The sequence below is a fragment of the Typopeltis vanoorti genome, chromosome 6 (assembly GCF_054136105.1).
Source record: "Typopeltis vanoorti isolate ZY-2024b chromosome 6, IOZ_Tvanoo_1.0, whole genome shotgun sequence".
NCBI classification, from domain to species: domain Eukaryota; kingdom Metazoa; phylum Arthropoda; class Arachnida; order Uropygi; family Thelyphonidae; genus Typopeltis; species Typopeltis vanoorti.
The window spans coordinates 450,764-464,851 of record NC_143554.1 but is presented as its reverse complement, the minus strand read 5'-3'; the positions used below and the strand labels follow the sequence as shown (position 1 = coordinate 464,851).

Sequence of the window (14,088 nt, the reverse complement as noted above, 5' to 3'; positions counted from 1 at the left end):
TGTTAATTGGGTAGGCCAGTTTGTTCTCATGTCATTCACTGTTTTTCGTGGTGGACAGTTTTCTGTCTTCAGATTCTGTACTATTTTGAGTTACTCTGGGCTTTCTTCTTTTTGCATAACCTCTTCTTCTCTATATAAATGATCCCCCCCCCCTCTGATTAATTTTTTTATGCCAAATTTTTTTCTGACAATTAGACATTCCATATCTGTTCTTCATTCAACAACCCTTGTAGAACCCAAACATTGCAAGCTGAAGATACGTTATCTTTAAAACAGAAGTTCTTTTTCAGCAGGGTAAGAACAACCTTGTTAATTTGAGTGGTACTAAAACAGGCCTGTTTTCTTTCTCACCTCACTTCAACTTAAATTAGATGATACACATATTTCCAGACGAGATCATATTTCTCTTATTAAACTGATGTGCTTCTGTCATGTTCTGGCACAAACAATTTTCAGTCAGTCTTCTTAGCTTCCAAAAAAATTTGATATCCTTTTCCACTCAAGTTGTCACTTCTCATCTATCTTGCTGTTAACTCTTCACAAATCCTCCTAACCTTATAATAGTGTCTTGCATTCTGATCATGTCATCAGAGGATGCGATTGTGAATGGTGTGTCTAATCTTTGTCCACTTGGGAAGAGTAACCATGTAGTGATCACTTGAGTCATTTGAGAACTTCTGTGAAGAAGGGTTATATGTGGAACTACAGGACCAGAAATTATGAAAAGCTTAGGAGATGACTGAAAACTATGCCATGGAAAGAAGAGTTCAGTGGAAAGATGATAGATGCTGCTTGGGCATTGATCAAAAGCTGTTTAACAGAAGCAATATATGAGTGTATTCCAGAATTGAAAAGGCTAAATAGGGTGGAAGTAAAATTAATGAATGAAGGGACTAAACATAAAATCTGAATGAAGGCACTTCAGAAGCAACACATGCTGAACATTGGTAATAATCAGTTGCATGAAGAGTACTAAGAGCAGACCAAGAAGGTGACTTGGTTGGTGAAGACAGCAAAACTACATTATGAGCAAAAATTAGCCATCAAGAGAAGAAAAATCTTAGTGAATTCTTTTGATATGTCATGAGTAGAAAAAAGAATGACTGTGGGAGGATAATGGTAGTTGATGACACTGGCAGCTTGGTCACTGACACACAGGATATAGTTTAGGTATTCAATGAGTAGTTTATCAGAGTATTTTGTACTCATGAATGTAGCAGGATGAGAAGTTGGAGTGTAGAGAGTATGGTGGAGAAGGGACTGGGAGTGAGCAAGAGGTATATTAGGAATTAATTGAACTTGATGTTAATAAGGCACTAGGACTTGACAGTATATCACTGAGTGTGTGTCTTGAAGGAATGCTCCAGAAAAATAATGGCATTCTTGGCATGCCTGTTTATTACATCTTGCAATAGGGCAAGACCCAAAGGAGTGATAAGCTGAAAAAATTTTCCACTGCACAAATATTGGGGGGGGGGGGTTAAGATTGTGGCTACAAATTATAGGCCTATCTTTGTCTTTGAGATTGTGATTAAGGTGTTGGTGAGAACTAGGATTCAGAATTGAGTTGATAATAGCAGTATTCTCTATGATGGTCAGCATAGCTTTGTTAAGGAGAGGCCATGTTTTAGCAATCTCCTTATGCATTACATGGTGATGAATTTATTGGATAAGAGGGATGCATATACCTTGGAATGGATTTTTCAAAGACCTTTGATAGATTGCCACATGATAGGCTGGTAAATTGACACTGATGGGATTGGATAAGAGAACTAGCAAGTTAGATAGTTGATTGGCTATCAGGTAGATATTGGCAGGTTATGGATGAAGAGTAGTATTTCAAAAGAGAGAAATGCCACACTAGCAGAGTGCTTCAGGGATCTGTTTTGGAGCCATTACTACTTAACTTGTATATTAAAAATATTAATACAGTCTTAACTATAGACATGCAGATGATGTAGATTTGGAAAAACTATGAGAAGCAGAGTAGACATGGCCTTGGAAGAGGATCTGAACAGACTATTGAGTGGGTGAGTAAGTGAAGCTATCAGGTTTATGTTGCAAGGTGTAGGGTATTGAAATTTGGTTGGCAAAATTAGGATGCAGAGTATACAGTTAATGGAGAAATTTTGAAGGAGGTGGAACAGATCAGAAATCTGAGAATGATGGTGGATAGAAACTTGAAGTTTAGGGATCACATTGATCTTGCTAAAATTGCAAGAACATCACAGAACATTGATACAGAAGCTAAGAGGGTATGGTTCTCCTCTGTATGGCTTTCATCAAAGGAATGACGATGTCATAAGAGAGGGTCCAGAAAAGGTTCACTAACCTTTTCAGGTGTATGGAATGTGGGATAGGAGGACATTGAATGAATGCAGCTTATAGAGCATTGTGTGTATAGAAGAAGGAGATGGGATATGATTGAGACATAAGTTGTTGTTGAGGGATTATTACCAAATTAATCTGCAGGAGATTCTTCATAGGGTAGAGAGAGAGACATTTGTAGAACAAGAGGCCATCCCTGGAAGCTGTATAAAGTGGCTGTGAGCAAGAGAGTGAGAGGAGAGTTTCGATGGAGAGTGGTATGCATTCCTGAAAGTGTGGCGAGTGCAGAAACTATTTTTTGCATGAGAGTGTGAGCCTCCCACAATGGATCTTTTTGACTTCACAGAGGGCTAATGTTAATAATAATAATAACTGGGCTGGTGCTCCACAAATCTCCCTAAATATTCTTTATGCTGTCCAACCTAAGATTAATCAGTGACTGCTCTTACAGAAACTTTCTGCAGTTGATATCTCTTAGATGATCTGTTTCTACCTCATCTGTTTTCTCAGCTACTTTCTTGAGCCATGTTTTACTGAACTGGTGTCCATTATTCCTCCAGGTTTTTCTAAATTTATGATAACACAAATACAAGCTACTCAACATGCATATTCACCAAGTATTGCCTAAAGGAGTACATTACAGCATCCAGGTTTTCAAGAACAACATGTCTTCAACATCCATTACTTGAATATTGAAGAACACACTGACAATAAAGACAAGGAGGTTATTTTATTATCACTCTTTACAAAGCTATGATTCAGCTATATCTTGACTATTATACACAGATTTGGTCACATGTGTTTCTTGGAGGTCAGAAGGTGCTGGTGGTGGTGAAGCAGATTCAAAGATGAGTGATCAGCTTGGTCACTCGTCTCTGGATCTACTCCACCACACGATGACAAGTCTGTGGAATGCTCTCCATCTGTGACAATAGTGGAAAGTTTGTGGGTGGCAGAGTTTACTTGACAGTCAGAAGAGATGGGACATGATTGAAACATAAGTTACTAGAAGATTTTATAAGATTAGCACAAAATAAAAATTTTTCAATACATGATGAGTACAGCGAGAACAAGGGGGGGGGGGGGTTACTCCCTGAAGTAGTGGAAGAGTGTTGTTAATAAGTGAGTGTGGACTAGATTTTTTTCTTGGAGATGATGAATGAGTGGAATGGATTGCCACAGGTAGTTGTGAATGCCTTGACAGTGAATGAGTTTAAGGAGAGGTATGATAGATATAGTCATGAATGATGGTTACTGCAAGTCATCTGCAATGAGCCTTTTCACTCCATGGAGATACCTGTATAATAATAATAATAATAATATCCCTTCTGTCTTAATCCTCTGTTAACACGGTATCACTAATAAGATAGATTTTGCAATGAAAGGTAAACCTTAGTTGCTTAATTTTGATCCAAAATATCTCATAGTTTGAATCAGTGGTTCCCAAACTTTTTCAGTTCACAACACCCTTAGTGTATCGGGATTTTTCCACGGTGCCCAAAGTCAGAACGTAGGTCTACCTAACATTTGCAGTGTTAGGTAGACCTAACACTGCAAATGTTAGTTGGTGCAGTTAGATTGGTTAAGTTAAAAAAATAAGTGAAACATGCATTTCAAATTCACAAACAATTTATGTAAAAAGTATTAAATAAGTACATATTTTGAACAATCAAATCATTGAATAAATAACTTGTAATTAGTGGGATGGGTGAACCTGTTGTTTACTGGACATCTTCTCTAATCTTGGAATCAAACTGGACACAGCCAACCTCAGTTCCTGTTCCACGTTGATTTTTGCATGATACTTACTTACTTTTTATCACAGCGGCCACAAAAAATCCAGCTTTTCACAAATATGACATTGCAAATGGAATTAAAATTCACTGAACTTTACCACTTAGCAGCGGATATTTATCTTATACTGATATCCAAAAGTCAGTCAGTTCCATGCTGCCAAATTTTGTCTTCAATGTATTATTACAAGACAATAAGATTTTCTTCTTCTACTAGTAAATTCAGATGGAGCTTTGGCCCTGAATGGGTCTTGAATCCATTTGAACTTGACCAAAATATCGATGGCCTGATCCTAAAACCATGTGGGTTAAGTGTCATTTCAGTGAAAATATTGGAATATTTCACAGTGCCCCAGGGAACCACAGTGCACAGTTTGGGAAACACTGGTCTGAATGTTTTAATTCAGAGATTATGCTCATTTGATTCTTTTCTCTATATGAATTGCTTAGTTTGAACATATACATGAAAGAGAAAATTTGCCACAACTGTTATTACATCCTTTGAATTATGTTTGCATAATATATTTTATGATGTAATATGCTATGTTTTAGTAGTTCAGGACAAGATATGAACTGCTATTACTGCTTCTAAGCATTTTGCACAAAATTTCAATTTAAACAATTAAGCTTAGCTTTGATTCATATATAATCCAACTTAAGTCACAATATTTTTTTGAATTGAACTTTCACATAACACACCAAAAATTTTGGGAGGCTCATGCTCTCATGCAAAAAAGAGTTCAGGACAAGATATGAACTGCTATTACTGCTTCTAAGCATTTTGCACAAAATTTCAATTTAAACAATTAAGCTTAGCTTTGATTCATATATAATCCAACTTAAGTCACAATATTTTTTTGAATTGAACTTTCACATAACACACCAAAAATTTTGGGAGGCTCATGCTCTCATGCAAAAAAGAGTTTCTGCACTCACCACAATGCATTCCACTCACGTACCACTCTCCATAGAAAGACTCTTTTCACTCTCTTGCTCACAGCCACTTTATACGGCTTTCAGCGATGGCCTCTTGTTCCATCTCTCTCTACCCTATGAAGAATCTTCTGCAGATTAACAAATATTGTGCATGACCCCAATGCTGGTATTATATAAAAATATTTTGGCAGTGGTTGTACTATACCAATCCACAGGATAAAACAAACAACCCTTTTTCTGTATAATTTTTATTATACTTTTGTTTATTTGGTAGCTTTCTTACATTATATTATCATTAGCCTCTTTATTTTCAGATTTGCTTAGTCATTTTCAGCTTTGGAATGTGGCCAATCAAGTCATACGTTTGAGTAGTCTCTCATCAATAAACACAATGAACCAACAATCAACAACTGTTCATAGTTTATGTGGATATTGCAGGAAGCAAATGGTTCGAGTTGGTTGGTACTGTGACAATTGTAAAGTTGTACTTTCATCTTGTAGTGTATGGTAAGTTAGAATAATTGCAAATATTTTTAAATTGTGTTTCGTTTTTTTTCTTCCATTTCTTAATCATTTTGATATGTTTATAAAATAAAAATAAATAACTAAATTTATTTACCTAACAAATTATATGCCAATAATGTCTGGAATATGTTGGAAACATTTTTAGCTCACCTCTACAGCCAACATCCAAGAATCTGTCGAAAAGGAAAACAACTGTCTGCCCTTCCTTGACACACACTGGTCACTCGAGTACTGAATGAATCCTTATCCTTTTCTCTACAGGAAATCTGCCCAACCGTACTGGAAGGTACAGCTATCACATGACCACCCCTTTTGGCAATGTCATTTTATGAAAGCTTAGCAAATCAAGCCAAAAATGTTTGCTCACCACATTAGTCTCTCCATAGAAATCAATTATATTCTCAACAGTTTTTTAGCTAATGGCTTTCACAAAATCAACAGAACTCTCTCTGCCATCCCATCTCCCACTACAAAAAAAAACACCAAAAACACAAAACATTCACTGCCATTCCCTACATCCAGGACACCTCAGAAAACATTTCACATCTTCTAAAAAAGAGTAGGTGTGACATACAGATCTCCTTCAAGCCATACCAAAAATTAGCTACCTTATCTACTTATCAGAAGATCCTCTCCATCATCTAGTTCAGGGGGGGTGTCAAACTGGCGGGCCACATGCGGCCCACAAAGCAATTTCTTGCAGCTCTTGACGCCTCAAAGAAAGATTTCAAATAAGGATGGTTGTTTTTTATAATAAAACAGAAATATCGTATTAACTCGAATATAACTCATCCATGTATATGATTATCACCCCTGATTTTACTTTACAAAAAAAGAAATTAAAAAGTTTTGCATATACATCGCACACGCAAATAAAGTTTAACCACTTTAACGTCGGGGCGATAACTTGCTCCCCACGGTAAACAGCGCACCCTCTCCAACTGCCATTATATTGCAGATACAAGAAAAACAAGTAGTTTTATTGTACACTGAATAAAGGACAGAGACATTTGCTGTCCGTGTAATATATTTCTCAACATGTGTAATATATTCTTTAGTGCAATTAGAGACAACTGGGATAAAAACGGCACTAATTAATGAATCACATGTCCCCCCTCCCACATTGACCATGCTGTTTAGACTCAAGCAAAACCATATGTTGCACTGTATCTAACTAAAAACTGTTGTTTTTATAGGTGTTATTTCTGGGAAAATTCCCATGTTACTCCTCTTAAAAGCTATTATTTATACGGCTATTTTGCCTGCTTGTTGTTGCGTTTTTTTTAGTTTTGTATTGTTTTTAGTTAGAGATGTGTGAGTGCACCCACTAACTCAAAGCTGCAAAAAAATTCATAAACGTGTTAAAACTAAGACATATAGAGTGAATGTTGTTATCATGGCAGTTTCAGATATTATGGAATTTGGTTGAAGAGAATTAGAGTTTCAACTCAAAAACTGTCAGCTTGACTTTGTGTTTTGGTAACATGATCTTTTGTTAATACCACACCAGTCATATGCACATCTTCATAGCAGCTCTATTGGCCTGCCATTGCTGTCTATTTCATGCTCTGCTTTCACTTCTCATTAGTCATTTGTAAAGGGTTGTTCATTACATATCTAAAATCTTGTAAATTACTTGTAACTTTTACTTGGAATAATGGAAATGAAGATGACGCTATTTGGGTAGATGACTTTGACAATGCACACAAGGAAAACTCTCTTGAGGCCGGAAGTAGTGATAACGGATAGGAGATTCTTGTTAAGTCATCCACATTTTCAGTTTTTTCCTGAAAACTTTATCTCGCACCACGATTTTTTAGCTTTAATTTTGGGGAAAAAAGTGCAAGTTATATTCGAGTAAATACGGTATTGATTTATTCATTTTCATACGACATTTATAGTTACAATATGGATGCAACGACCTGCCATAATATAATTGCAATAATAAAAATTTATATCGCAATTTCAATGTTAGATCTGATCCTAATCAGTCGTAAACTATGTTTATGCTTTCATTGTTAATATATAGCACTCTGCTGGTAGCTCATGTGAATGCAGGCTATGATTTTATAATTGCCTGCTACAGTCAATCAGTGATCTTTGAAACACATGTCAGTGCGCCGAACACAATTCAATGACAACCTAGCAGTGATAGAATCCCTTTTTTTTATTATTATTTTTTATTTGCAATAATATCATGCACTGATCTACAGTTTTGTACGTTTTTATTCAAACATTTTCATAAAAATTGTTATTAATAATATATTTATTCATCCAGGCAATGTCGCTTTCTAAGACAACAAGAAAGAGAAAAATTGCTGATGAGGGGAGAAAATTTCAAGAAAAATGGGAATTAAATTACTTTGCACTGAAACAAAGGACAAAATTGTGTGCATTATTTGTAATGGCAAAACAATTAGTGTCTCCAAATAATATAATATAAAAAAAAAGCACTACGATAAAATTCACAAAGAACAATATTTACGCTTTGAGGGTAAACTGAGAGAAGAAAAATTAAGAAGTATGAAGAATTCACTTCAAAGTCAACAAGTATTTTCAAAAATTAAGAAAGATAATTAATCAGCAGTGAGAGCCAGTCATGAAATCAGCTATTTATTGGCGAAACATTCCAAACCTTTTAGTGATGGTTCCTTGGTTAAGAAATGTATGATAAAAGCAGCCGAAAACGTATGTCCCAAAAATGTGCAAGTATTTAGCGATATTTCTTTGTCCAGAAATACTGTGATCTAAAGAATAACCAAAATGGCAGATAGTCTGCGTGACCATTTGCAAGAAATATCTGCAAACGTACAGTGCTTTTCAATTGCACGTGACGAAAGTTTCGATATTCACGACTTGGCTCAAGTTGCTCTGTTTCTTTGGGCTGGTGACGACAATATGAATATTACTGAAGTGTTCTTGGAAATGATTCACATCCATGGAACCACCACAGTGGAAGACATTTTTGACGCCGTGTGGAGCATTTTGGAGAAATACCAACTTCCTCTGAACAGGCTCGTACAACCGATGGTGCTTCAGCAATGATAGGCAAAAATAAAGGTTTTGTATCAAGACTTGCAGCAAAGTTAAAGAAAATGTATCCAGAAATTGCATAACTGCAATCTTTCCACTGCATTATTCATCAGCAGGTCCTGTGCTCCAAAATATTGGAAATGAGCAGCGTACTCAAGCCTGTGACAAATACTGTGAACTTCATCCAATCCAGAGGCCTCAATTGTCGCCAGTTTGCACAATTTCTTAAAGGATTGGAGAGTGAATTTGAAGGGCTACCCCTTATTACACAGAGATTCGTTGGTTATCTTGTCATAAGGTTATAATTTTTTTTTTTTTTTTTTTTTTTTTTATATATATAGAGGAGATCAAATTGTTCCTAGAAATGAAAAATCATGATGTTGCATTTCTTAATGATCAGATGTGGATACAAGATCTAGCATTATTAGTTGATAATACAGGACATTTAAATGATTTAAATGTCAGACTTCAGGGGAAATATCAGATAATAACACACATGTATGATGCACTGGCAAGTTTTAGATGCAAATTAGTTTTGTTTCAAAATCATTTAAAAGAGAATATTCTAAATTACTTTCCTATGTCTGTGCGGTTAGCCCAGTGGCTTTTCGTTTCACAACCATATGCCTGGGGAAGGAGAGTCCCGGGTTCGATTCCCGTCGAAGATGAGGAATTTGATGATCTTCTTCAGGCATAGCCAAGTTAGCCGGTCTTGGGCACGGGCAGTATGGTTTTTTCCACTAGTTTAGCTGGCGTTTTTCATCCCGCAAACTGGCCCCGTGAACATACGCTTCTACAGTCAAAAATATATCCCCCAGCGGCAGACTAGGTGATAGGTCGGTTGAGAGTGTTACTAACAAGAAGTCGCATCTAAGTAACACGCAGACCCTACATAGGAAGCAGGAATAATGCGTAGTGAAAGAAAGATTCTAAATTACTTTCCTATGTGTGAACAGTTGAACAATAAGAGTCAAAGTTTTACCTTTTCTCAATATTGTCTCAAACTAGAAAAGGTTAAAGAAGAATTTGATAGGCGATTTAAAGATTTTAAGGAGCAAAAAAAGAAGCTTTTTCACTTTTTTACAGATCCTTTTTCGTTTAAATTTGAAAATGCTCCTATTTGTATTCAAATGGAACTTATTGATTTCCAAAATGATTCCATTCTAAAAGCAAAATACCAAGAAGTTGGTGTTCCAAACATATACAGTTATTTAGGTCAAAAATATCCGGAAATAAAAAGTTTTGCAGCATATATTGTATGTTATTTTGGAAGCACATATTTATGTGAACAATTATTCTCATGTATGAAAGGTAACAAAACAGCCCACAGATCAAGATTAACTGATGTCAATCTTTCTGCCATAAACTTTGAGTCCAAATTTTGGCAAGCTGGTTAACAATAAACAGTCAAGTGTCAGGAAAAAATAAAATATTACAATTAAATTACTTAAAATTACTATAATTATATTATGCAAGTATATATATTTTAACCAGAAAATATAATTTTTACCCAAAATATTTTCATTAACATTTAAAAAATCCCCAAAATATAGATCCCTCCCCCCCAAAAAAAAATAAAAATAAAAATAAATAAATAGAAGTATTTTATTTCAACACAAATACAAAAAATTTCACACTAACAGGAGACTCTGTAAATTTTTGTGATGGTAATTAATGGGAGTTTATATTTTTTTTAGACTGTATGAATATTTGATTTATTCAAATAAAATTTAATTTTAGTTTAATTTTTTTTAAATGCTATTGTAAATATTAATATAATAAAAATATTCTTTATTGTTATTTTTTTTTTTGAGTTCTCATGATCATTATACTATTATTTTCTGTCTTGCAATGACTTAGAATAAATACAATTTTTGTTATTAATTTTCCAATTTATTTATACGCATTCTTTCGCTTTCCTTCGATTCTAATTAGTGCAGGTTTTTTAGTCGAAAATTTTTTACGGCTCACTTGAGATACAGTTTTATGGCAAATGACCTGTGGTCCAATTGAGTTTGACACTCCTGATCTAGTCCATCTTTGCATCCACAACATCCTGTGCTCCTGTTTGTGCAAACTATCTTACTTTCCACAAACAGGAAAAACAGCTAATATCAGTCTGGAGGAACACATAAACTATGTCCGTTACCTGCACTACAGCCATTTCTGAGTAGCAGACCATGCCATGGTTATTGATCACTGTATCCAATGGAAGAAAATTTCTGTTTTATACAGAAGAAAATATAAATCTGAGGGACTATTTCAAGAATCTACCACAGAATTACCAAAGCATTAGTGAATATTACAACATTCACTAAATCTTTAACCACTTCGACTGCCTCACTTTACCAAAAATCTGAGATACCATCGTCAAGATTCATATCAGTACTCAAAGAAGACACCAGCTAGGACTGCAAGAGCCTACGTTCACTCTCAGTCTGTGTTTACCTTCTTGCTAGCATGCCTATGTGCACATGCTTAGCGTATTTCTTTGTGCCCATGAAGATACCTTGGTCATCAAGGAGAAATACTGGCATGATACTTTATTAGTTGAATAAATTTATTATTATCAGTATTATTTAGCTAGTATTTATCTCTAGATGTGTGTTTTCCTCTAAACATCAAATTAACATGCTGTATCATATTTGAATAGTTGCAAATTTTGTAGACCTTTACTGTTAGAATCCTTTTAATGTAGATCTTTCAAGGATTAAAACATCTTGAGAAGTTTATGTTTACATTTTCTAAGAAGTATTATTCATTTACAACTAGAGATAATGAAAGGCATGAGGTTGGAAAGGTCTAACAGTTAAAAATTTTGACTTTTTTTTTCTTTTCCTCAAAAATTAGGATTTAATAAAATTGGATCGTCAACACCTAACACAAATTACACATTCGCCTAGTAGAATTCCATATAATCCTAATGAATTTTATAACACAACTAATTTTCCTCATTAATGATTATTGTATACTACTAATATTAGCTCTCTTCTCGATTTTATTATGGACTTTACCTGAGCATTCTTATTCTTGTTTCACATTATAAATACAAGTGGAATTATTTCTATAATTTCCTTTCAGCTGCTTTTCTGGTTGGGAAACTGTTTTCAGTCTTTCATTTATAGCACTAAATCTGATGACCTCAGAAGAATTCTTTTAAATCTTCATTTTTTTCTTTAATTATACCTTGATTTTCCCTGGCTTCAGGGCTTGACAAATACTATTTGCACATAACACCTAAGATTTTATCATTCTTTTTATTTTCCTGTATTTGCCCTTCTAACTACCAACACAATGGTCACAATGAAGTGACAAAGGATGTCACTCTAGTTGGCCTAAAAAAGGGATTAAGGTTTTTCTTGAAATAGCCCCAGTTGCAGTATCTAGGACTAAACTCGAAGTCTGACATGCTTATGGAACTTGTTTTGATCACCGGAAAGTTGAGTTTGTCAGGCTTTGGTGAAGTTCAGTATGTTGGCTTATTAGTAGCCCTGGATATATATATCTGCCTCCAGCCAACAGATATTAAACTACTACCAGACAAAAGGAAACTATTATGGAGTGAATGTGGGCAGTGCTCCTACTTGTATTGGAAGCTTGAAGTGACTAAAAACTATATTTCGAGTCCAGACATGGATCAGTTAACTTTTTACTTCTTCCAACATGCATTATATTTCAGAGTCAGGTTAGACATCATGGAAAACATTTCTTCTTTTCAAGGATATACGGCTCTAAAATGGTTGTTCCATAGCCAAGCATCTAAATAGGATACTGGACTGCATCACTAATAATATTTTAGGTTTTAGTTTTAGGAGGATTCCAGGTCTGCTAGTAACTAAACTTGATTTCACTATTCTGTTTATGTGTATGTATGGAGTCTAGTAGTAATATATACTGCAAGGAATGATTTTCAGATTAGGGTAAAATTCTCCATTGTGTACAGTCTTTGTCTTTTACAATTTCAAATCTTGCCGGCCTGAAAAAATAAAGCAAAAAAGAAATAGTTTAATTCATGTGGAAAAAGGCAAACTTCTCATAGCCTTCCAAATTCTCTTTACAAATACAGGGTGTTTCAAAAGGGGGATATACAACTTTGAATGACAATAGAAGGTAAATAGCAATAGGTGAACAATTATTATTACTGTGCAGATATAGCGTAACACTTGTAGTTTCAACACAGACAGTTAAAGTTTGATATGACTGCCTCCAGTAATTCTGCATACATCCCATCTGTAATCAGTTTCCTCCCACACATGGCAGAGCAAGCATATCTGGCATAATTTCAACAATGGTGGCAGTAATTCTGGAAAGCAGCTCATTCAAATTGGCTGGTGGTGGTGGTGGTATGAACACTCGATCTTTCACAAAGACCCACAAAAAAATTTAACAGTGTAAGGTCGAGGATAACATGGTGGCCATGCAACAAGCCCCTCTACCAATCTATCTGCCTGGAAAATGGGTGTCAAGGTATGACCTTACATCTGTCAGGCAATGAGGAGGTGCTCCATCTTGCTGGAAATGTAAGCGTCCACTATGGTTATCATCATCTAATTATGGTATTAGGTATCTACCCTTGTAGCATGTCCAGATATTCACCACCAGTAACCAGTAACAGTAGACTCTGAAAAAAAGAAGGGTTTGTACACTTTCGTCTTGCTTATAGCCCAAAAAAATTTAGCCTTTAGGGTACCGCAAACATGTTCTATGATGCTGTGTGGTTTTTCACTTCCCCAAATTCTGCAGTTGTGAGTGTTTACTTGCCCACTTACATGAAGGTCAGTGAAGTTCGTTGTGCCCAAAAAGTCCTAATTTTGTTTTATTCTACTGATGATTTCTGTATAGAAATCCTGGCATATCTTCTTATCATCTTTCTTCGAATGTTGTGCGAGCATAAATTTGTAAGGCCTTAAATGTAGACACTGTCTTAAAACATACCACACAGTCATGTGTGGAATTCCAAATTGAAGAAACACTGTCCGGTTGACTTTCCAGGGCTTCTGTGGAAACTTTCCCGAACTTCTTCCACACCAGCAGCACACAGCCTTTCTGTTGACTTTGGATGACACACACACAGTACAACCTGTTTCTATAAAATTGTTGTGCAGCATGTAGATCATGAGCTTACTAGGAGGTTCTATGCTGTACTACATGTGGAAATTCCTCTGAACTTGTGTTGCAGAGGTCGTTTTCTCAAACCAAAACATATGTGCTTGCTCTGTACCATTAAAAGTCACCATTTTCAAATGGTGTGACGTATCACGACATCGAGTGTTGTTGTCATTTGGTAATAAAGTTACATGACCAAAAATTGATGTGTTTCACTACATTATGACACTCACTCAGTTTTTGTACATCTTTCAAGTTCTCTGTTCTCTCGCAAAGTTGTATACACCCCTTTTGAAATACCCTGTATATGTCCTAGTTCCAACTTCAAAAATTTTAATTTCCTACTCCAATCTGCAAAATTATGCCT

At 35.4% G+C, this 14,088-nt stretch overlaps 1 protein-coding gene across 1 annotated transcript in view; it reads left to right on the top strand.

The window, feature by feature from the left end:
* Positions 1–14,088, top strand: part of Wdr24 (WD repeat domain 24) — a 351,891-nt gene that overhangs the window by 323,316 nt on the left and 14,487 nt on the right. Inside the window, exon 11 of the mRNA XM_090393912.1 lies at positions 5,372–5,564. Within this exon, the coding sequence (XP_090250038.1) occupies positions 5,372–5,564 (193 nt within the window). The remainder of the gene's footprint in view (positions 1–5,371; positions 5,565–14,088) is intronic.